The sequence below is a fragment of the Manacus candei genome, unplaced genomic scaffold (assembly GCF_025592945.1).
Source record: "Manacus candei isolate 608988 ecotype Guabito, Panama unplaced genomic scaffold, ASM2559294v1 h1tg000075l, whole genome shotgun sequence".
Taxonomy (NCBI): domain Eukaryota; kingdom Metazoa; phylum Chordata; class Aves; order Passeriformes; family Pipridae; genus Manacus; species Manacus candei.
In genome coordinates, this window is record NW_026138123.1 from 456,134 (window position 1) to 480,734 (window position 24,601).

The window sequence follows — 24,601 nt, forward strand, 5'->3', positions numbered from 1 at the left end:
GAATGAGGTGTTACACAAATGTTTAATGTTTACATTTATATGGGGTGATTTTTTTTTCACGCTGTGCTTGGAAATGGAGTTCAGGGTGTTGCTGATGTATTGGCCTTCCTAGTCTGGCTTTCTAGAGTTTCGACCTATGCTTACAAGCTGAGCGAGTGCTTGAACACCTTCCCATCCCCTGGTAAAAGCTCTCATCATAACCTAGTGTGGGACTGAGCGTGTTCTTGTGTATGAATCACAGAATCACAGAATATGCTGAGATGGACGGGACCCATCGGGATCATCAAGTCCAACTCCTGGCCCTATGCAGGACTCCCCAGAAATCGCACCATGTGCTTGATAGCATTGTCCAGCAGTTTTTAAACTCTCAGGCTTGTTGCTGTGACCACTTCCCTGGGGACCCTATTCTGGTGTTCAACCACCCTCTGGGTAAAAACTTTTTCCTGATATCTAACCTAATGGAGTGGGGAAGGCAGTGACGTGAACTGAGAAAAAGCTTATCCTTGTGTTTAACTGACAGTGTAGATGCTACTAAACTGATTGGCTTGACTCTACAGAACAGCATTTGGTTTTGTTCCCCACTGAGCAGTAAGATTTGTCCTCCATCTCTGAATCGGCCAAACTGGCTTTAAAATGCATGGTCTTCTATGCTTTTTTCTCCCTGCATGAATCCAGTGAATGCAGCTGCTCTGGTTTTGGTCCAAGTCAGCCACAGAAAAATGTCAAATCTTCTGACGAGTTCTTAGCAATGTTGATGTGGATTTAAATGCTATCAAGCAGTGAGAACAAATGTATTTTTAGATACCCCTGTCAAGTGTAACATTGATGCATCCAATCAGTTCATTGTCATAAGTGCCCTTTGATTTATGTGGAGTGTTTTCCACATAACTTTCTTGGTGACCTTTTAGAGGAAAGACAAAATGGGAAATAACCTGAAGAAATGCCCAGTCAGCTTTTGGGAGACTTGCACTTGATGTTATGTCATGGTCATACACAACCATGTTTAGAGCTAAACAGCAGTGACTTACCACACTGCCACATTGGAGGTGTAAGTCAGGAGGTTCTCTGAAAACACTGCAAAAGGTGCACAGTCCAGGCATACATTTGCTTCTCTCCTGAGGCTGGCGAAAGCACTGGGATCTGCTGTGGCAGCTCAAGAGCTGAGAGAGGGACCTGCTGCAGGCCTTCCTATCTCTTGTTGTTTCTGAAAGGCAAAAAATGACACACAGGCAACCTTGGTACTGAATAGAGCTGCACTGGTGTGGCTCTGCAAGTCTGCTAGCTTTAAGGAAATAGGTCACCTGAAGTACCTGCTCTGCAGCTCTTACCATCCTTTGTTACTTTTAAAATCTGAGTGACCTTTAGCTGTGTGGTACGAGTGAACATACAGTGTTCAGAAAGGCTTAAAGTTTGAATCTCAGTTTCTTGCCTGCAATGTACTTTTTCTGAAGGCAAAAATACAGAAGCCTCCATTTAAAAATAGGATTTGACACAAAACCTGGCAAGAGCATGGTTAGGATTACATATTGAGAGATGAATTTATTTAACCTGAGGGCAGCAAGAGAGGATTACATATTTTAATCCCCTCTGTTTCCCTAATGACTGTACAGAGTGCTGACACTTGCTTGGCTTGGAGAAGATGACCTGCACACAGAAGTGATTAGTGTGTAAGGTGAATTTTTTTTTTTTTTAACACCTCCTACTGAAAACAAAGTGCTTTCTCACGAAACAAAGCACATTTTGCATGGCCCTCATATGAAATCAGAGTCACTGTCACTCAAGTGGGACATGCAGCTTATAAATTGGTCTCAGATTGTGAAATTTGGGACCTATCTTCTCAAGGGTGATGCTTTTCAATGCTCTTGCAAGTGAGATGACTTAACTACATGGAAAATGCATTTTGGTAAGAATTGTGGTTTAACATTTCAGCATAGCTAGGTACTTTGCTGCTGATCTTGAGATGTTAACTTCAGCTATCTAATTCTTATAACACACTTGTCAGTTTGGTTTTCCATGGGAATTCTTACATGATAGAAAAATGAATGTACAGATGAGGCAAAAAATTGCTGTAAATTATTAGGTGTTTATTTTGGAGAGGCAAACAAATTTTGGCATGTTTCCAAATAAAATGTGTTTTTTTTTCATTATTTATTTCTTTTTTTCATTGTCATCATAATTTCATTTTTGTGCAACAGGTTTTTTTTCATTAAAAGATAAGCCCTGAATAGGGATACCCTTTTGGGCTGAGTACTGTTGTCTTAATAAGCATATTTCCTGTACAAACATCTGCAATGAAAAATTTACTTTCTTATCAGTCATCATTTGCTTGAATTGAAAATCACTAAGAAAATAATTTTTTTTTTTGATATTTAATCCAGAATTATGCACTTGAGGGGTAGATTATACAGGTGACTCCTAATTTTTAAACTACAGGTTTACTAAATTTCTGTGGGTATGGAAAAAGGTTGAAGAAAAAAAAACAATAATATCTCTTTAAGTTATTCCAGTATAATTTAACTCATATCTCTAATTTCTCTATGAATGTAAATGTCATGTAAATGTGAAAACTATCAACTTCTTTAAAGAAGCTAACTTTGATTTTGGTATTAAACTATGCTATCTGCTTTGTTATTTTCTTCATGACACCAACAGAATGGGAATGTCCCACAGCATGGCTGCAGCCATGGCTTCCATATATTATTGTAAGGGGACAGCTGTTGTGGGACTGGAGTCAGCGTCTTGCGATGCTCTTCCACAGCTTTTCTTATTCTCATCACAGTGTCAAACAAGGGCTCAGTGTCAGCTGACAGAGGATTTGCCTCAGATGGATCCTGTGAGAGATTGAACAGCAGTGGAGGGTCGTGATGGGTTACACCATCACCAAAACATGGGCAAATTCCTCTTCTGAAACAGGCTCCAGAGGCTTCTGGTTGGAATACTGGAGTAGCATAATGAGCTTTCCACACGGTGCCACCTGTCACAGAAGAAGCACATTTGAACATCTTAATGGCATTAGGAATTGGGAGGGGTGGGGGATGTGTCGTGAAAGTTTGGTTCACGTTTAAGTGATCTGCTGCGTCATTCCTAGGGCAAGCTTATGTCACACATGGGGCAGGGGTCTTGTAGAAGCTGTCAGGATTAAGATGTTCTTTGTGGCTTATGGGAACACCTTGGCTCTGGGTACATGCTGGGCCCTATACAGTACATGAATGGTTACCCTAATATTTTAAATAGAGGGAGTCTGACACTTTCTTGTGTCCCTTTAAAAATCTACAAGCCTCTTGGGGAGGGAAAATGGAGAATGCAGTCTCCAATTTCTGGCTGCAAGTAGGTGGTTCTTCTGCTGCCTCTGTATATCTGAGTGAAGAAGTACACCTGGGCAGAAATTCATCACAGTTTATTTCCATGCTCATGTTCCAGCACACTTTTAAACAGGGTGGTAATTGCAGGCCAAGAAAACAGTAAAATCTGGAGTCTAGTTTTTAAGTTAACATGATGAAGGCAGGTCGTTCACAGCTTTAGGGTTTGCACATCATCAGGCTCTTGTACTGGCCACAGGATAAGCACAGGTCTGTGACTTGCAATGAAAAAATGGCAAATGGCTAGGACTAAATCTGAATGCAGCTCATCAGCACACTTTACTTCCTCCTCCTTTTTCCCCTATTCCTCACCCCACATTTAGAATACAGTACACTGAATTCAGAGGCAATTCTGTGCCCGGCAAGAAGACAGCAATTAGGTACTATGTCTTAAAAAAGGAGACAAGAAGAAAGGGAACATTTAACACTTGGAGCCACTTCTCTGATCCAGTGACCACAAATAGCTGATAACTGCATTGTCCCTACATGGAATTTTCTTTTTACTTCAATGGAATTAGCTGAAATTTCCTTCCTTTCTTCTCTTAAAGATGTTCTTTAAAGCCTGCAGCTTTATTCTTTGGTCTCTATCTTGTCACTACTACTGGAACACTATTTTGTTAATAAATAAAATTTTAAAACTTCTGAAAAGGTGAGGGGAAACAAATAACAGATATTAAGGGTCAGGTAATATTTTAGCTTAAAAGATCTAGTGGCTAGTTGGCTGTATATCTATTTATTTTCACCCTGTGGTTTCCACATCCTGCTTAAGCTATGCTTCTGCACTTCTGTGGAGGGATGACATCTCAATGGTTCTGAAATGTTTTGGCATAATAATTCCGTAACATTTCTAAATGTTAGATATCTCCATTTCTGAAATTGTGAGAGAAAGGATGATGAAGGTTGATTGGGCTCGCTTTCTGATGGCTTACTAAGGACAGAGAGATACTCCTTAGGTCTATTTGAGTGTGTGCTTTGCTGCTGGCTGGATGAGCTCCATGTCCTTCAGCTTATCCCTGTCTTGTAACTAAAAGAACGTTTGTCTCGTGACAAATATGCAAGCATCCTCTTGGATATCAGGGTTCCCAGAGCCCTCTTGGATATCAGGGTTCCCAGAGCATGGGATTTGGGTCTTATGTTTGTCAGTCAGGTAGCACAGATACTTGCTACAAGGAGTTAAATAAGCACTTTTTGGGACAGGTATTTTTTCTGAGTATCTGGCTTAGTTGGAGTGCTGTTGAGATATTGGCAAAATAACCATTTATTAGGTAAATACGATATGGAGAGGCTTATCTAGCTCTACATAGGAATTTATGTGATCAATGTTCAGAAAAAAACTAACTAGTCATTCTTTTCCATAAATAATTGGGCTGAATTCCTTATATACTGTATGAAAATTTGGAGTACTGAGTGTAGAGTGTCTGATGCTGCTAAATTTTAACATTCACTTTTCATGGCTGCAAATAATTACTGGAAATGCAGAGTGAGAGACAGCCAGGTCCTTGTTAGTTCACTTTGAAGGATACAGAGAGGCCGATTGTAATTAACCTGTGTTGGTGAGCTGAGCAGACAATTGGGTTACAGAAGGATAAAAGAAAAAAAAAAGGTGGTAGAAATCAATGCTGATAAAAGCAGTGGGAGTTGCACTCATCTCCAAGAGGCAAACGGGGTATGCAATTTTCTATTGACGTAGCTCTGATAGAATCAGAAGGTGCATGTGAATTTTAGGGCAACATGTTAATTTAATATGTCCAAGGGAAAGGAAACCTGCTGCTTCAGTACAAACATCTCTCAACCCCATCTGGTAACAATCAATCAGTTTAATGAGCAGAAAGAAATGTACTGTCACTAATAAGACTTATTGTGCTGGGGTAAAGGAAAGGACTCTTTTACTTATAAACAAAGGATTCTTCTGGCTTCAGTGAAGGGCTTAAAGGATGGATCCTGCCTGGGTGACATCAAAATACAATGGCTTCATATCTAGGCTGACCAACAGACAGATGTAAATGGACACTAAATACATAATATTAGTGTGATTTACTTACAGATGAGCTGAAACTCTCTAAATAGTCCGTCAGCCCAGTCAGAAGAAATGGCAGTTGGAACAAAGAATCAAAATTTATACCTTGGTTGAAAGCTGAGCCACATATTTGATTAGCTAGTCTTTCATATGCAGAACATTGCATTGTTTTTAGGACCCTTGCCATAAGCAGTTGAGGTTCAATGGGAAAAACTGTAGAAAGGCATGCATAGGAAATCTAGCTGTGCATGTGGCTTCATAGGAACATGAACTGCCACAAAATACATCTTGCATCTGCTTAAGTATGCGTAGCTACTTATGTAGAACTTATATAGCTTAGAAGAACTAGTGATGAAAGCTGGGTGAGGAGAATAGCAGTCCTTCAACTTGAAAAGCAGCTCTTCAAATGCATAGCTTGAGTGGAGTATGTATTTAGCCTTTCAGTAGGGAAATGGGGCATGACTCATCTAGCAGGAGTTTTCTCCAGGAGTCCGGCGGTCAGACACAGCTTTCTCTGCCCAGAAACTTTGTTTCCAGAAAAAAAAAAAGTGTGTTAAAAGGAAACAGAGATCTCTAAGAATGGTGACTGATTTAGAGACATAGGAGATTTGAGTTTCTGACTGCTGTTCTGCTCTAGGTAATGTGAACAGGTGACTGTGCTTGGGGTTAGATTGTAGAATCATAGGATTGTTTAGATTAGAAGAGACCCTTAAGATGATCATGTCCAGCACTGCCAAGTCCAACACTAACCCATGTCCACAAGTGCCACACCTACACGTCTTTTAAATACCTCCAGGGATGGTGACAAAAACACTTCCCTGGGTGGCCTGCTCCAATGCTTAACAAACCTTTTCATGAAGAAATTTTTTCTAATATCCAGTATAAACCTCCCCTGGAGCAACCTGAGGCCATTTCCCTTTGTCCGCTAACATTACTTGGGAGAAGAGACTGATGTGATGAAGCCTGGACCTACTGGTAGTTTTGGCGTGGGGCCAACTTGCCACCAGTCTGTCAGGTGAACTGATCTCTCGCATCTCCACTGGCGGCTCTAAGAGCTGTGCTCTCATAGTCAGTCTCTTAACTCACTGTATCTGCTGTGTCCTGGGTGCATGGGGAGGGAGGTTCAAATCGGCAGCCCTGAGGTTTCTGCCAGGCATGGCCAGAAAAATGGGCAAAAAAATGCCCCCGTCTGCTCACACCTCCGGCCAGGATCACAGGGTGCGTGCTCCAGGTCATGAGCAGCTACAGCGCTTTGGGAACGAAGCCACTGCACTGGGGGGCTGACGGCACTCCCTCTGCTCGCCCACAGCTGTAGGTGGCCTTTAATACGGGGCACCTCGAGATGCGAAAACGAAACACGAAGCAGCTGGCTGCGCTGAAGGGCCGGGAGGTTAGGTTTTAATTTATTTTGTTTCGTTTTGCTGTTCAAACCCTCCTCGCCACAGGCTCTCCGCCGCCCGGCAGGCCCGGCTGTGGCGGCCGCCGGTGCCGCGCTGCCCCCTGGCGGCGCTTTGTCAACCCGGCCCGGCCCGGCCCGGCCCGGCCCCCCCCGCTGCTGCCCGGAGCCCGCGGGGCCGGGCGGGGGGATAACCCCTGACCAAAACTGATGGCCTAAAGTGCTAGGTTATGGGCTTGGCTCAGCTAGTCATAGAACCACAGAAACGTTTGGGTTGGAAGGGACATTAAAGATCGTCTGGTTCCAGCGTTGGGTTCTTGTTGAAAGTTCAGTAAAGCATTACAGCTGCAGTCAGCTTGTCTAATGCCACAGCTGAAAAACATGAAACAAATAAGATAGGACTAATAAAAAGAAACCAAATACTGCTTAGGATAAAGACCTTGAATGCACGGTTCCTTTTGCTACAATCCTACACTAAAGTTGATCCTGCATGCTTATGCGTCCAAAGTGATACAAACACTGCAACGAAATGGGGATTCTTGAAGCTATGCTTCCCAGGAAGCAAACCCCTTCATCTCAGGCAAGGCAGGACAGCTAACAATGAGGCCATTCTGCACTTTGCAGAAGAACTGAGAATTTGAGACAATAAACTTACTCCAGATATATGTATGCATATTTTTACGACACTCTCTTGGGAGCTAGAGATCATTACGTGGTCTGTGATTTGCTGGAGGGGGATGTTGATACTCACTGTCCTTCTGGTGCCACCGCACTGCGTGCAGAAACACACCGCAGTAGTGAAACATGAACTCGTGCCCGGAGTGTCGAACTGTCCCACGCAGCAGAGGCAGCAAAGTGCGCCCATCGATTACCCTGAGGGAGAGAACCGGAGTCACCAGACTGCTTAAGGATTTCAGTCTGCAGCTGGAGCACGAGCACCACTCTATGTATGCAGCATTAGAATTTCAAGCGTCATCTCTCAACTAAGGTACTTTTTAGCTAATGAGCCCTGAGATTTTTAATTGTGTGAATGGGTGGAGATCAGGAATTAGCACTTACTAGCAGTTTTTGCAAATACAGCTAGTTTACACGTCCTGCCTGGGGAGATAAGTCACCACTGCTGTAATTTTCCTGGAAGTAGGTGATAAGCACAGGTTAATTTTGCTACCTGAAATGGAAGTCACTGAAGTAATTGACAGCTCTGTGAGCTTCAGGCTTTGTAGAAAATAAAAAAAAAAGCCACCTACTGAGTTGACTAAGAGTTGGTTAATTTACACACCACCAGTACTTTTTTTGCTTTTTGCTGAAATGACTTAGCCACCTACGCTCTCTTCTGTTCTTTAGAGGAGGCTAACATAGATGCTAGAAGCTGTTTACTATTGAGGAAGCTACTTTGGTACCGGCAGAAAAATGCCGGTCATGTGCCATTTGTTCCACCTTCCTTACTTGTGAATAATCAGGCTTCCTAGGCTTCCTGTCCTTGTACTCTAACAGGACCAACCACCTTCATGAAAATCTGTGGATTTTTGATTTAAAAAAAGTAAAATTAAAAAGGGTGGCTTTGGATGTGGGTTTTGTTTTGGTTTTTTGTTTTGTTTTTTTTTTTTTTTACAGTCATCCTAGTGTCCCAAATCAACCAAATTGCCTTTTGGTGATTAGAGGACTGAGATAGCTAAATGGCCTTTGATAAAAGATACTGGTTTTTCCTTTGCCTTTTCCATACAAGCAGACAAGACAGGGAAGGCTATGCAGAAAGTAATTTAGAGAATTGCCTGGTTTAGAAACAATCAGAATTTAACCTGTGGCTGTCAGGATGCATGACTTAGGCAGTTTCTATCTAAATCAAGAAAGAGAAGCAAATATGGTTCATGAAGCCACCTCTGTACCTGTCCTGAGGCACTGCCCCTCCAGCTAAATGAACTACTGTAGGAAAAATGTCCATAAGGCTGGTAGGTTCATCAATAACTGTCCCTGCAGGCAACACTCCTGACCACTTAAATATTCCTGGAACACGGATTCCTCCTTCCCATCCTCCCATTCCTTTTCCACCTGTTAAAGAAGACAAGGAAAGTGTAAAAAAAAAGATAAAAGAATAAGAGATACTAGATGTTCATTGTGCATGTATAATAAAAGGTTTTAAAATTTTTAGAATATTCACGTAACTTTAATGAGAACACACTAAATCCTCTAGAACAGTAGTGAGTACATTGGAAATTCTGTTCTTCAAAAATAAGTCTTATTAACATCTTTATTTTACACTACTTTCTTGGGTGGCACATATAATAACCCACTTCTAAGCAGCATTTTTGGCAGAAGAGGAACAATTCCACCCTCTGATGCCTGAGAAGTCATTCTGACCCAGAGCTTAAGTTGAAAGTCATTTCAATTTAAGTATCTGAGAATACTCTCCACATTCCTTAAAAACATGCCCAAGAAAAAAATCTGTTAATAAAAATCAGTTAATAAAATGAATGAATTAATGAATTAATGAATTAATTAAATAATTAAGAGCAAAATCTGACTTGTCGATGGAATAGGGGTTGCAGCCCCACTTGGTGCCTGAGGAAGGGAAATTAGACAGGGCAAGCTTGATTGTCAGCACACAATCAAAGACAGCAGGAACATTACAAAATTAATTGCAGTTCTGGAGGGCAGCAAGGGGAATTAGGATAATATTTGATTGCCCTGCAGGAGAATACAGTCTCAGGGAGGCTCTGAGGTGGTCCCAAATGGAAGAGTGTAGAACCCATGCATTAAATAGGGGAGTACTCTGAATATGCTGCAGTGACAAAGACTTTCCACCTGCATTTCTGTTGAAATTGTCTTGAGGTAATACAAAGACTTTTTCTTAACTTGGTTTCTCTTGCATTCCTCTGGTCTTCTGAATTCTTTCCTCCATGCAGTCTCTCTTACAAGTCAAAAAATTCATTGAATAGTATTTCAAAGTGAGAACCATTAACTAATTACAGATATAAGTTACAGACTTCAAGGATGGGAATATTAATGAAACAGTGTGGTTCAAAGTCAGAACTCCAAGTGAAGGATCCAATTAGAAAACAAAAATTGGAAAAGGATTGAGCTCAGGTACCTATATGACCTTTTCTCTGTTATTCCTCCTATCAAAGGCAGAAATGACAAACTGTGGCTGGAAAGTGTTGTAGGAAAACTGGTGAACAAAGCTTGAAGGCAGCTGATTAGCTCAGCTAATAAATCAGCAGCTGAGTGGTAGCTTACGTTAGCCCCAGGCTTTGCTAAGTAATACTGTATCTTGCTACAAAGGAGGTGTGCTAATAGTTACAACTGAGAGGCAAGGTTCCCAGAGCTTGGATTTAAAGGCTGACAAGGTGTCATGATGGAAAACAAACACGGCAAGTCCAAGTGCTTCTGCGATAATCTTTGTGCTATGTAAAATAGTGGTATCTCATGCTTTGTTAATCAGCAGAAGCTCTTCTCATTATTTGGATGTGTGGCTTATTTGTCTTCTTGTTTTCAATATGCTGTTTCAAATAGCAGCAGTGAGTTTTACAGATATTTATTAATTAAACTATTTTTTAATCTTGCTAGTTAGTTTCAGTGGGATGTCCCCTGTTCTGCCATGTGTGGATATAAATGGGAATGCTTTTCTGTTATTGATATCTAAACTGATATTGTATCTTCTTTTGCCTTCTCTCTAAGCAGGCGTGATTTCCTCACTGTCTTCTCATACTGAAATCTCTAATGACATTTACCTTTCCTGTCTGGCCTCTCCTGTTACTAATATACTTGTGTTCAGCTGGTAGAAGTGAATTCATTAGATTAGATTATGAACTATTCAAATGTGTCTGTTGGCCTTTTTGCAACTGTTACTGGTATGGAAACTTCATATCAAGAAATAAAGGCTCATTTTGCATTTAGGACTGTTCCTAGATGGATCCCAGCTGCATCAAACATTGCTTGTGTGGCCCATCAAGTAACTTGCTACTAGACAGTGTGCATTGTCATGCTGAGCAAGGTCAAGGTGCACACAACTCTTCTTCCATAGGGAAATAAGTGAGGGGTTTTCAGACTTCATTATACAGTAAGTGCCAATCTGTGCAAGCTGTCTCAGTAGCTTTTCAAGGCTTAACATTCTGGAGGGGGCACATGCAAGAGGTATCATAGATCTTCATTTCAGATCTATAATCCAAGATTGTAATACCAGCATATAGTTTATTAAATTTAATCTGTCTGAATGTATTTTAATCTATCATTTTCTTTTTAAGAGGAAGTCTTATGCATGTACACACTACCAAAATTTTACCTTTATAGATCCCATTCCATCCACCCAACTGAGAATTTCTTCTGTGAGCCTCTAAGGATCCTCCATGATCAGATGCAAAATAAATTAATGTGGTATTCTTCAAGCTTTCTTTGTCAATAACATTCAGAAGCCTTCCTATAAACAAAGCATAGCATCATAATTACGTCAGGAGATGCACTCAGATTTTCTAGGTCTTGACTCAAAATTCAGTGAAGACTGAGTCTTTCCATTTACCTGAATGAGTTCTGTTATTATCTACCACATTCAATGCAAAGAGACCTCAATAAATAAGAGAGATGGGCAATCACCAATAGTGTGAAGTTTAATAGTGGAAGGTGCCAGATTCTGCATCTGGGATGGGGCAACCCTGGTTGTGTGTATAGACTAGGGAATGAGAAGCTGGAGCAAAGTGCTGCAGAAAGAGACCTGGGGGTCCTGGTCAGTCGCAAGGTGAATGTGAGTCAGCAGTGCCCTGGCAGCCAGGAGGGCCAACCATGTCCGAGGGGGCATCAGGCAAAGCATCACCAGCTGATCGAGGGAGGGGATTGTCCTGCTCTGCTCTGCACTGGGACGGCCTCACCTTGAATATTGTGTGCAGTTTTGGGCACCACATTATAAGAAAGATATTAAACTATCAGAGAGTGTCCAAAGAAGGGCAGTGAAGATAATGAAGCCGTGTGAAGAGCAGCTGAGGTCACTTGGTCTGTTCAACCTGGAGGAGACTGAGGGGAGACCTCATTGCAGTCTTCAACCTTATTACAAGGGGAAGGCAGAGGGGCAAGTACCAATCTGTTCACTCTTGTGACCAGTGACAGAACTCGAGGAAACGGCATGAAGCAGAGTCAGGGGAGGTTTAGGTTAGACATCAGGAAAACATTTTTCAACCAGAGGGTGGTTGGGCACTGGAACTCCCCAAGGGAGTGGTCACAGCACCAAGCATGTCTGAGTTCAAAAACTATTTGGACAATGCTCTCAGGCACGCAGTGTGATTCTTGGGGTGTCCTATGCAGGGCCAGGAGTTGAAGTTGGTGATCCTGATGGGTCCCTTCCAACTCAGAATATTCTATAATTCTGTGAAATAATAATAGCCCAACAAAAAGCAGATGAATGTTTATAAAATTTGTTTGTAGTGTCTGTAAAACCAGGAAAATAAAAATTACCAACTGAAAAATAATTTAAATGATTGACCCTTTTATTCAAACTACTCAGAATACTCAGTCAACTTTATTCTGTAAATTCTCTGAGTCAAGGAATATGCTGAGTAGGTAGCCTCAAACATCTTGAAAAGCTTAAATAATAGTGCCGCCTTGATTAGTAGCCATAGTAAACTGCCGTGTCTCACCAGGAACTGAGCAGGGACTCTGAGACCAGGCTACATACTATCAACCAAAATCATCTCCTGATAGCAGTGATAAAAACCTTGTGGACTGTAATTCAAACCTAATTTAATAAGGAATGGTTTTGTACTGATAACATCAAATGTTTATACAGAATGTGATTTATCTTAGATTGGTTGTCCTCATCACCTTCTGCATCAAGTATATTTGCCAAGAACAGCTTCCATAGCTATAGAAGCAGCAGCAAAAGGTGAACTGCACGAGGAAAAAGCATAATGTAATATTTAGCATCAGCACCACTTACATCTTCTAAGACCAGACAGAGATGCAGAAATGTCATAATTTTGATTAACAGCACAATCAAGGACATATTTGATTATATGTCTGCATTTAACACTTCAGCACAGGAGTGTGTCAATTAAAAAAGATAAAGAACAAATCCTTACAAAGAAAGTTTAAGCTTTCATCTTAAGAAAGAAAAAAAAAGAAGTGTGGTTATGGTATGGCAATCTTTGAAACCAACTGTGTATCCGAGGCATGATTTTTACATGTGCAAAAAGGGAGTCTGGTGATCACTCCTTTAAGTTCTTTTCCACATTCAAATAAATGAAGAATTTTCTTCAAGACCAACACTTACCCACCATCCAATCCATCTCCTCTACATTATCTCCATACAGGCCATGCCTGCTTCTTCCTTGAAACTTCTCTGTAGTAGTGAGAGGGGTGTGAACATGTAAAAGGGAAACGAATAGAAGAAATGGTCTATGCTTGTTTCTGAAATAAAAGAAAACAGGGGTCATTTCTCTTCAAACTGTCACTCAAAGCAAAATATAACAGTGGTATTGTACTTACTATCTCAATAAATATTATTATTGTGATCTAAACAATTTTTTTTTATTTTGACATCTTTTCGCTTTTGAGGTTTTGGGAGACAGAGGGGTTTAACACACTCTCAAAGATGTTTGTTCTGTATCAAGATCAAAACAGTAATGAGCCCTTTCTTTTTCGTGTTCCAAATTAGATATGCTAGAACATTAAATAAGCAGCTAGGAAAAGTTGTAGCCGAAAGACTGACACAATCTCAGAGGCAAAGAGAATAGGACTTGCTTGCCTAAACTTAAACTTGGATGTATGTCACTGAACATTTGAAGCATCCTCATAGAAGAGGCAGATATGACACTGTACCCACAGTGAAACCATGATCCCTTAAACATCGTGCCAGGTAGGATATCCTAGGAACCTAAGATTACCTATACTCAAAGTTTTACAGAAGGAATATATTTTACCTCCAATTTCCTTGAGAAAACAAACACACAACCCCAAAACCCTGACAGAAAGAGTATAGTCTTTTTCAAGGATGTTCCCAGACTTAACACATGAATAATTTAAAGACTCAGTGGTTTGTTGAATTCCAATTGAGGTTACTGGTAGAAATGAAGGACACTTGTCAGAAAAAAAACCCAAACACGAAACTAAATGAAACTCACTATCACTCTTCTGCTTGTAAAATATTAACTTCATATGACACTTCCTTTAACAGTCCATTTACAGACCATTTTTCTGTTCCTACTGACAGAAGGCACAGTCCTTGACCAGGACCCCTTTGTGTCAGCTGAACAAAACATAAACACCAGAATAATCATCTTCCCTTTCCCAAGGAACTGACCAGAGATGTTGTCATGGTTTAGGAATGGTGCTTTCCAGTTTAGTGCTCCCACTGAGATTCTCCAAACCACACTGCTGCTTGCCTGCTTTCCCCCCTTTCTCTCCCCCCTGCAGCAGGCTGGAGAGGAGAATTGGAGGCACAAAAGGTAAAGGTCACAGGCTGAGACAAGAACAGTTTACCGGAAACAGCAATGAGATAACAAAATGAACAGTAACAGCAACAATATTAGTAACAAAAGTGTAGAAGAGAGACAAACGAGTGATTCACATGCGAAATGCTCAGAACTGGAGTTACCCGTTATTCCTCTGCCATGCTTACTTGACCAGGAGAGACACTGTCTCCCCATACCGCAATGATGTGAGGTGGTATAGAATAAACTCTGTATCCTTTTGCAGCCCCCTCCTGGGTGCTGCAAAAATTAACCCTGTCCTGACCAGAACCAGGACAGATGTATAAGACAAAAGACAGCAGCTGGATGCTGACAGGTAGGAAAATGCCAGAAATTAACAAATTACTGGCCAGCATTAGAACAGAGTTCAGCATGCCAGCTAAATAACCTAGTGTTATATGACACAATAATGATATTATTGTTAAAACCCCTTAAAATGTGATACAATTTTTGTTGATTACCTTTTAATGAATGTAACTGCCTCTTTCAGCATATTAGAAGCAGTTCTGTTTAGGTTCATAGGTTGCTCAGTGATATCATGGTTTCTCATCAGGATACAGTTCCAGTACTTGGTGAAACCATAGCTGGAGAACCAGGAGAGGAAGTGAAGGAGACCACAGATGGCCAGACAGATGATTATTTTCCATTTTACTGGGAAAAAATTGGCAAGTTTTCCAATCACAAGAGTAAATACTGCAAGGGTGATCATCTGTGTGTAAAGCCAATACGTATCTTGCAAAGACTTGGCCAGTTCAGGGTCATCTGTGCCTTGACACTCATTCAAAAGGGTAAAAGGCATGCCATAAAAATAGTCAAAGCCATGATTTAAAGGATGGTGGCAGTGATCACGGCGGGTTTTGCAGTTCACACCCATATGCCACTTCCCTGAAAATATAAAATAAAGATCTTAAATCCAACATCATGACTCCTGGGTGTACTAGCCTGTATTTCTAAGGGGTTGGCTGTAACCCTCAGTCAAGGTGCAGCTGAGGGAGGAGCTGGTGTGGAATGGGGATAGATTCAAGGAGCGACAATGTATTGGCAATTTATCTGTCTAGAACAGCTGCTTCTCCTCGCCTATCAGTTTAAATTCCATGTAGGGCAATGGCCCAGCTTAGACACATCCTTGAATAAGAACAAATAAGGTTGCAATAGTTGGTGCTTCTTATTTTTCACATGATGGAGTAACCATGTATTAACAGGTAACATGGTGGGGAGAAACTGAAGACATCCTTGTGTCAAAAGAAACAGCTAAGTGCAAAAATATGAAATATTTTACACACAATTTCTATCTGACCTTCATAATCTTGGAACAAATTTCAGGAAGAAGACGTATGTAGTGGCTCTGTGTGGCCATACTCATCCTAAAATGAGTAGCAGAAATGGGCCATTCCAATTATCCAGTACAATTGGATATATCAGAATATATAATACAGTGATAATGAACCTTAATTAAGTCATATTACAGAGCAGTGTAATTATCCTGACATTGAAGGACAGACAGTCTATAACCATGGGCTTAGGAGCTATTACCTAGACAAATTACTTCTGAGAACTGCTGACCACTCCTGCACTTGTGTACATGAATGTAGTTTACAGTATAAGCTACATCAGACTACAGTGAGCAGGGTGTGAAGTCAGTACATCACTGAGACTTGCTTCAGTTTAGGAACTAAATGACACCTCAGTGTGCAGAGCTTAGCAGAGGTGTGAAAAGCACAGTAATTACAACTAAGCACAACACACCTTTGACTACATCAAAAGGAGTTTAAAAAGGAGAGATGCTTGAAACACACAGCCTTTAATTGCTCTTCAGTCAAAATTAGCAAAGAGTTAACAGGATTTTCTTTTTTCAGACGTGTATTTTGAGCCAAGGCCCACTGAAGTAAATGGGATTCTTTGGGCTTTTTTTGTAAGGGTTTCCTTTTGCAGAAATAAAGGGACTTTTAGCATCCTAACTGTGATAATAAGCAGGATGCTTAAATAACAGAAAATCTTGCCACCAGGTATCACAGAATGGGTAAGGTTGAAAGGGTCCACAGTGGGTCGTCTGGTCTGACCTCCCTGCTCAAGGAGGGTTGTCCTGGCACATTGTGCAGGATTACGTCCAGACAGTTCTTAAATATCTCCAGTGAGGGTAGGTCCGCAGCCTCTCTGGGAAATCTCTTCCAGTGCCCAGTCACCCTAACAGTAAAGAAGTTCTTCTTATTTTCAAGTGGAACTTCCTGTGCACCTGTTTCTACCCATTGCCTCTTGTCTTACTGCTTGGCACCACTGAGTAGAGCCTGTATCCTTCCTCTTGACACCGTCCCTTCAGATACTTCTACATATTGATGAGGTCCTCTCTCAGTTGTCTCTTCTCAAGGCTGAACAGAGCCAGCTACCTCAGCCTTTCCTCATAAGACAAATGCTTCAGTCCCCTAATTATCTTCATTACTGATGAATAAGTCAAACAATACTGGGCCCAGTATTGACCCTTGGGGACACCACTAGTGACAGGCCTCTAACAACACCCTGTGACACTGATTACAACCCTCCAGGATCTACTGTTCAGCCAGTTTTGAATCCATCTCACTGTCCACTCATCCAGTCCATGCTGAGTTTGCCTATGAGGATGTTGTGAGAGACAGTGTCAAAAACCTTGCTGAAGTCATTATAATTAAGACTACTGTGCTGAAGTTGATACAATTAAGACTACTGGTGTCTCAGTACCAACCAGCAGACAATATTTTTCTGCTCTAATAGATCAGTAAAATCTCTTTTGTTTCATCCTAAAGCAATCTGGACTGCGCAAACAAGATTCTTTCCTTTGAATTTACTTCCATTTGCAGTGTGAATTTATATATTCCATATATTCTCATTTTGGATCTATCAGATATGCTTTACTGACATTGGGACTTGTGGATAGCATTCTAAAAACCTTGCTGATTTTGAAAGTTGTGCATACAAGAAAATCTAGTTTAACTGATCCTAGACATTTTGCAAAAAAGAAATGTATTTACAGAATCAGCCTAATTTGAATAATAAGCAATTAAAAGGTGACAAGTTGCTCTGTCTCATACCCACAAGTGCTGTAGAATAACCTTGCTGCTGCAGTATTCTGGCAAAAGTAGTTTCATTTGGTGGAAGCCCCCCAGAACACCCGTTCCAAAAGAGGACCTGCTGTTGAGTGCTGGAGGCCATGCCTACAGAGGAATAACAGTCTTTAAAATAAAACAAGCCAGATTTCAGATTTTCAGTCTGCTCAGAATGTACTTTCTAATGAATGGGACTCAGTTGTCTAAGCCTAGTGCCTTTTTATAAGCCACTTAGTATGACATGGGATATTCTGATCAGCCTCCAGAATTATGTCTCTTCCAAGTACCATGTCATTATATGCTATTCCAGTGCAGATGCCTCAGCTATGCTGGGGTGTCTACAAGTGGCAGGAAGACGGCTATGTTTGGACATTAGGCAACGTCTTACAATCGAAGTTCTATCAAAATATAATGTTAAAAAAAAAGAAAATAAGTTTTTTATAGAACAAAAGGTTTACAGAGTCAGGGGGACACACTTCTGAAGTGCACACTTCATGATTACCTTTCTTCTTAAGCAAATCAGAATCACATCAGAGGTGCTGCACTGATTACTACTGCCATATGCGGTGGCTGAAGTTTTCTGTCATAAATTTACATGGCTGAAGTAAATTGGTTTTAAAACATAATAATTGAGAACTATTCCACAGTCTGACGCATTTCACTGTGAAAAAAATTGCCAGGATATTAAAAATATTACATTTAATATAATCTTAATACCACTAAACAGGCAGTATTTGCATAATTTTCTTCTTCATTTTTCTGTCTGTAGGTGCTTTGTGCTGTTTAGATTTTCATCCATTTAGCCACATTAAATGTGCTTTATGTGGGCATTTTCCCATAGAAATCAATCATTACTCATCTCTATTTTTTCCCATCTCACTGAAACTCCAAATCCCAAGATTAACTAGTCTTTAAAAATTGTTTGTTTAAGGGGATTTTTAATATCAATACTGACTAGATTAACTACATCAAACCATTAGAGAGTGGTCCAACCTGATCTGATGGGGTATCTGCCAGTCAGGAAAGCAGCTCTGCTTGGAGTACAGACAGCAGCTGCAGCAATGTGCTGATTAAGTCTCACTCCTTCCTTTGCCAAGCCATCAATGTTAGGAGTCCTAAAGAGAAAAATCCCATCTCTGATAAAAGCATATTACACAGAAGTTCATGGTATCCCACTCCTCTTAGTTTTGTGGAGAACATCACCATCAAATTTACAAAAATCTGTTTACCTACAACTCAACTAGAAAAGCTCTGTGTTATATATATTTTTGAGACACCTTGACTCCTTAGAAATTAATTTTCCATGGATACGTATGGTTTTATTAATAACTAAAAAAAGGGAGAGGGGGAGGAAGAGAAGGTATTTCAGGTCTGTCTCATATCAAAATCTCATGCAGCATAGGGAAAAAGAGTCTGTTAATAGATACAGGAAAACACAATATCCAAGACTATAACAGGCTAGAGCAAAGATAGGATATCTCTACAATCATTCTCTCAATCAATCTACATGCAGATTGATAACTGCACTAGGGATAAATATATCACATAGCTGTCTAAATGCCTAAAATGCCTAGTCTAAGTTGTCCTAAAATGCCTACTAAAGTTGTTAACTGATATTAAATTCTAATCTCAGTTCTTCATCTCCCTGGAGTTGTGGAAATTTGTACATTATACACATGCCTGACAAGTACACTGCACAGGCATAACTGCAAAGTTTTAAGTCCAAGAAAGTTTTTCAAGCATGCCTGTATAATTTTGACTAGAGTAGAAATTACTGTAGAACAACTATTTTGTACGTAGGTTGAAAAGAAGTGTATCTAATCAGTTAATACTGAATTTTTTAATACTGTCATCAGTTCTTTTTTTGCTTAACTTCACCAGGAAGGGATAAGTTATTTCATACCTTATTGTATCATTGCCGTAGCAACCCACATCTCCAATACCAAGATCATCAGCCAGTATCAGCAAAAAATTAGGTTTTGAAGGACTTGATACACAGGTTCTTGGAAACAAGCATAAAATTAGCCAAATGTTTAAATAGCTCCTGAAAGTAAAAGTAAAGAGGTAATATTACAAAAAAACAGCTTTAAGCTTTACAACGGACTTCAAACTATTATTCTTAAAGTTTTATGGGGACTCGGTATAGTCAAACAGCAACTAAATACTGCCAGTAGATGGAGCTCCTGAATATTTAAAAAAGTCCTTGATCTTTCTATCATCAGTAATTTTTTAAATTATTATGATTTTTATATTATTGATTTATTTATTATTGTTATTTATTCGCACAGAAATTTTGTGTCTGCATTTCTTTATCGACATATACACTGATCTCAGCAGATGTTCCCAGTAGATTGAGTGGTTAGATACTTGCAAGTGCCCTGAGGCACTCCTTGCACAGGGGTGTGGGATGGTCCTGTTAAGGCTCCTGGAATGAGTGGGACAGGAGCATGAAGGTAACTGGTGTGAAGTCATGCTGGTCATTATGGCAATGGCTTGACTATTGCATCTACTGCACCCATTCCTACATACAGTGTTTGAAAAGTGCTCCTTAAGCCATGGGACCATCTGCAAAATCAAGGTGCAGCAACAAGCTTAACCTTGATTATCTTCCTAAGATATATCCCTAAGAATATCTCCACACATGTTTTAGTTGCTCAAGGTGTTTGCAGTCAGAAGCTTACAGATACCCACATGCTAGAACATATCTTCTGAGTTCATTAATAGATACTACAATGTGTTAAATGCGTAGTAAGTACTAGTACTAATACATAGTAAGTACAGTAAGTCCTATACTACATATTATACATACTCCTAAACCTCTGTGTTTTATAAAAGTAGGGTAAAAGGTCTTGAAATACCAATAAATCCAAACCTGTATTAGCTACTCTTAGATCCTCAATGAGTTGTGGCAGGAGTGGCAGGGAGAAAGTAGAGATTTGTTTACATTTTCTTAAGAACAACACCTAAAACCAAGGAAGACTCTCAGTGAATGTTTTTCTTACCATTGTTTTCCCTGATAAACTTTGTAGTTTTCCCTTGTATGAAACAGGTCCATAATTGGTCATATGACTTCTGGTGAAAAAGCAAAAAAAAATCAGAGCCCAGCAGTTCCAGTGATCTTGCACGCAGTTCCTCAAGGTCTGGCCTGTTTCCAACTGCTGATAACTCCAGGAGGACTTGTGAGAATTTGGAAAGAAGGCTAAATATTAATGACTTTAAAAAAGTGCCAAAGGTGCCTATTACACAATACACACACAGAAATGTTGGTGTTCACTGAAAGGAAGGTTTTCACCGTTTTACAAATGAGGTAGTGGTAAGTAAAACTAGTATCTCACTTTCTACTTAACCTCAGATCAACTTTAAGGAAAATAATCTAACCTTTACTGTGAGATTAGAAAATACAAAAAATACATCAAATAAAAAGCCATACTGGAAACTAATATTTGCAGTGTAATTCTTAGAGAAGGGACTGTAATGTTTTCATGTTTAGATGCCATCTAGTACATTCAAAGAGGTGTTTATCTCTGAATGTTACTAAAAACTATCTGTAAACATAAATATCTTTATTTCCTTAAAGAACTCCAAAGCTTAATGCCATTTATAAATTTAATTTGCTGGGTTTTCTACCTGCCAACTCTATGAACTCAACCTTTAAAAATCTGGAAATAATCATTCAGTTTCTAAATATTTATTTTTGTCTCACAAGGCAAACTTTACGAGTGGAAGTGATTTTCTATGCTTGCTGAAAGAGAGAGCACACTCTTTTTCTCTTTGGAAAAAGAATGGCTTGGGAAATGCGCTCCTTTTCCATGTGAATGGCCTAAGGGATCTTCAGAAAACATTGCACTGGAATTGTGCAAACAGTCATGCAGAAGTACATGGTAAACTGGCTCCACCGAGGACTGGTACATGCTCTCCTTCGTGGTGTACATTGTGCTAAATTAGATATGCTATTCATTCCCTCATTGTGAAAAGGGATAGAAAAATCTGAAATATCCTATCCATGCAAAATCCCTGCTTTTCAACCCTTCTTTCCATTTCAAAACAGAACAAGAACAAAGGTGTCGTCAGCTGTATTAAGGAACAGATTGAAAGTAATTATAATATTTACTTTCTATAACAACTCAAAACCCATTTGTAAACAGTCACTTCTAAACACAGAGAACTGAAAAGTTTCATCTGGACTAATGAAAGACTTGTGGGTTTTTTTTCCTCCAAAAATCAGCAGGAAAATATAGTATTTTCTGAGAATGTTTTTTCTGCCCTTTTAGTATATAACAGTGTTCTTGAATGTCTAAGGAATACTAAACTGGCCAGACCAGAGTATAATCCTCCCTGTACATTTCAAAGGATGAACCATAAGATTAAAAAATAGCAGATATTGTTATTTTGACCAGGAGAACAGTATTAAAAGAGTCAGAACCTGGAGTCCATTGATGATTTGTCCAAGTAACATCTAGATGCTTGTTTGGCTATGGCTGAGACAATATGGGAAATAAAAAACCAAAACCAAAACCAATACCACCACCAAAAAAATACAAAAAGCCCAAAAAAAACCCCCCCAAAACCCCAAAGAAAACCACAAAGAAAACCACAAACCCACCAAAAGAAAAAACCCCAAGTAAACAACAACCCTCCCCCCCAACAATAAAACAAACAAACACAGAAACAAACAGAAAAAAAAGTCAAGAAAAACCCAACAAACTTGATTGCTGTCAGTTACAGAATTTTCTGTAGCGTTGATGTTTCCCTTTGCAGTTGGCAAGATCTTGAAAGACATTACTGACAGTTCATCTTCCCTGCCCAGTGGCTGAGTCAGAGATTAATGGAGAAGCAGCAAGACCTCTCTGACCCAATGCAGTGACTGTTTGAAGCAAGACTGTACTGCAGATGCAGATACCTGAAGCCCAATATTGTGCTTTGAAAAGCAAAGGACTAATTACTAGGATCTCAAATCTTTTTGAGATGGCAGCTTAGTGGTGTTTCATTATCACAGCCTGACTGCAGTTCCCCTGAAACCCCAATGAACTGTGGTCCTACAGGACAGAGCTGGGGTGATGATCAGGCAAGTGCATGATGGCATTAAACTGTGAGAATAAAGAACGAGCGATGGCTCTGGTCATCATCTATAGTGGTGATATCTTTAAGATGCTTTAACAATTGTGCCTTTCCAGCAACTGTTAGATAGCATTGCATTTAAAGAGCTTGTGGTACATGATTAAGCTAAAACTATTGCAATGAAAATGTTCTCAGTCTATAGCAAGCAGTGGAGGATCATCATACCCCTTGTGAGCTGTAGTGGAGCAAAAGAACCAGACAGATCTGAACATTTAAGAAATCCCTTGAGTTCCCAGGGAGTTGATAAGGTTTCAAAGCTGCTACAATAGCTCTGCTGCTGTACACATTCTCCCCCAGGTTCTTGCACCATAGCCAGCTGGTCACAGCACGTGTGTCAGTATTTAGACAGAGACTTTGTACAGCCCCTCAGGAAAACTGTGAACTTCGAACCAGGGAGGTGCACTGGTGGTATTAAAAAGATACTTTGATCTAATACCATTGGCTGTGGCACCATCTGATTTACTGCAAGCCATTTTAGGAGCATTGCTCTTACTGAAGGAGTAGAAGAAGTACCACACATTAAACAACCCCCACAATTTAAATATGTGTATTCACATTTCTCTGTTAGGTTCTGATTCCTTCTGAAAATAGAGTTCTTACTGACAGTGCTAACATGTGATGAAGCTGGTACTGGGCTCTAGTTTTCCTTAGCTGTTAAATGAAAAAGCAACAGATTCATAAAACTAACAGCAGCTGCTAGAAATCAGAAATTTCTTAGAGAAATCCAAGTATGTGTCAGATAGTAATTCCCTCTGTAAGCCAGTAAGCCACGATAAATGATCATCAGGACTAATAAAAAAGGCCAACACCTTTTTACATGTGGAAAACAAACAAACCCTTGTCTCAGTTATTCTTTTTGTTCCGAAATCCCTCTTGCTCCTTGGTGTGCCGAGCAGTCCTGATCCTGTAAGAAGTGAGTGGGCAAAAGTGGGCTGGGACTTGCTCCTTTTCCTCTTGCTCTCCCTTCCCCCCGCCTCCAGCATGAACACCACCTGGGATCCCTGCCAGCAACAGTCAGCAAACTGGAACTGCTGTGCAGATTTGACATGAATTCCGGGCGGAGTACAAAGTCCTTATTCTTGAAATACTGGCATACTGCCTTTTCTAGATTTCCTATCCAGTTTATTTTGTGCATATTTGTATAAAGTCTCTCACTGCTCTATTTCAGTGCTTTAAAAGAGATGCTATGAATAATAGCAAGAGATGCTATAAAGGGTTTTGGTTCTCCCACACAGCCTTTTCAGCCTTTGAGACGGGATAAAAGGATTGTCCTCCCTCTTTTCTTCTATCATGTTGTCTTTTTGTTTTTGTTGCATTTTCCAGAAAGGTAGACATACCTAAATTTTGTTTTCTTTCCCTACACCACAAAACTGAACATCTAGTCTTCACCCCCCTTCTTTCATGTCCTAACTCTGTTGTAATACATTTAACAGTTAAAAGGTCTTTAGCAACTACATGGTTGAGCTCCTTCTATTTGCTGACATTTCTGTTCTCCAAGTTACTTGAATACAGTGACTGCTGAATTTAAGACTGTGTTCTAGAGAAGTCAATAGGAGCCAGTGAGGTGGAAAGTTGAAGCAGCTTAAACTATCAGATTCATATAAGCCCGTGGCAGGGATAACCCAGGCTGGAGATTTTTTATTTGTTGACCTCCTTGCACTTACAAAAATAACTGAATGTAGTATAAGTTGTCACATGGGGCTACTTTTACTCATATCTATTTGACTATAATACTTATTTGCTGTGACTGCTTAACAGTTTGTGATGCTTCTGGTGCAAAGATTTTTCTTGAAAAAATTATATTTATCAAAAATTACATCATGCTTTGGGAAAGGTGGATCTTTGAACACTGTCAATAATATAAGCATTAATTTTCACCTGGCTTTGGTCCAAATTATGACTAAACTTTTTTTTCAGTCTTTCTAGACATTTGCATCATTCTCAGCATGTGTTCACTACTGAAGATGTGCCCATGTTGGTGCTGGCATGACTTAAAAATGCAAACTGATATCCCACCACTCCTTCTCTCCCCCAAAATTCCACACCTTTTCATTTTTCCCTGCTAACAAAACTATCTGGAAGCAATCATCTTGCATTCTATTCCTCACCACTGTGTTAGTGACCCAGTACAGAGATAACAGTTGTGATTACTTGTTGTTGAAACAGAACTAAATTGTAAACAA

At 40.0% G+C, this 24,601-nt stretch overlaps 1 protein-coding gene across 11 annotated transcripts; it reads right to left on the minus strand.

Annotated features, from left to right (window-relative positions):
* Positions 1-1,998: 1,998 nt before the first annotated feature.
* LOC127480718 (arylsulfatase D-like) lies at positions 1,999-23,416 on the minus strand. 11 transcript variants are annotated; one of them, XM_051809133.1, is made up of 12 exons: positions 22,006-22,573; positions 20,303-20,476; positions 19,672-19,865; positions 19,204-19,344; positions 18,294-18,415; positions 17,286-17,408; positions 14,685-15,108; positions 13,026-13,162; positions 11,052-11,186; positions 8,659-8,821; positions 7,524-7,645; positions 1,999-2,974 (listed from the first exon to the last, which is right to left on the minus strand). In XM_051809133.1, exons 1-12 carry the CDS (start codon positions 22,078-22,080, stop codon positions 2,607-2,609), a joined length of 2,178 nt encoding a protein of 725 aa, XP_051665093.1. In that variant the 5' UTR covers positions 22,081-22,573; the 3' UTR covers positions 1,999-2,606. The 11 variants fall into 11 exon arrangements, with proteins under 11 accessions (XP_051665093.1, XP_051665089.1, XP_051665087.1 ...); XM_051809127.1 differs by lacking the exons at positions 19,672-19,865; positions 22,006-22,573 and adding an exon at positions 22,584-22,722 and having other exon boundaries at positions 2,061-2,974; positions 20,303-20,372; XM_051809128.1 differs by lacking the exon at positions 19,672-19,865 and having other exon boundaries at positions 2,061-2,974; positions 20,303-20,372; positions 22,024-22,570.
* Positions 23,417-24,601: the final 1,185 nt, after the last annotated feature.

What these genes read in the sequence shown, in the direction of transcription:
- LOC127480718 (XM_051809133.1), bottom strand. Translation starts at nt 22,080, where the DNA reads ATGTCTTTCAAGATCTTGCCAACTGCAAAGGGAAACATCAACGCTACA. An exon ending in AGGAGTGCCTCAGGGCACTT is followed by an intron (nt 19,345 to 19,671) that starts GCAAGTATCTAA and finishes TTTTACTTTCAG; the next exon opens with GAGCTATTTAAACATTTGGC. An exon ending in ATGGAATGGGATCTATAAAG is followed by an intron (nt 8,822 to 11,051) that starts GTAAAATTTTGG and finishes CTTCTTTAACAG; the next exon opens with GTGGAAAAGGAATGGGAGGA.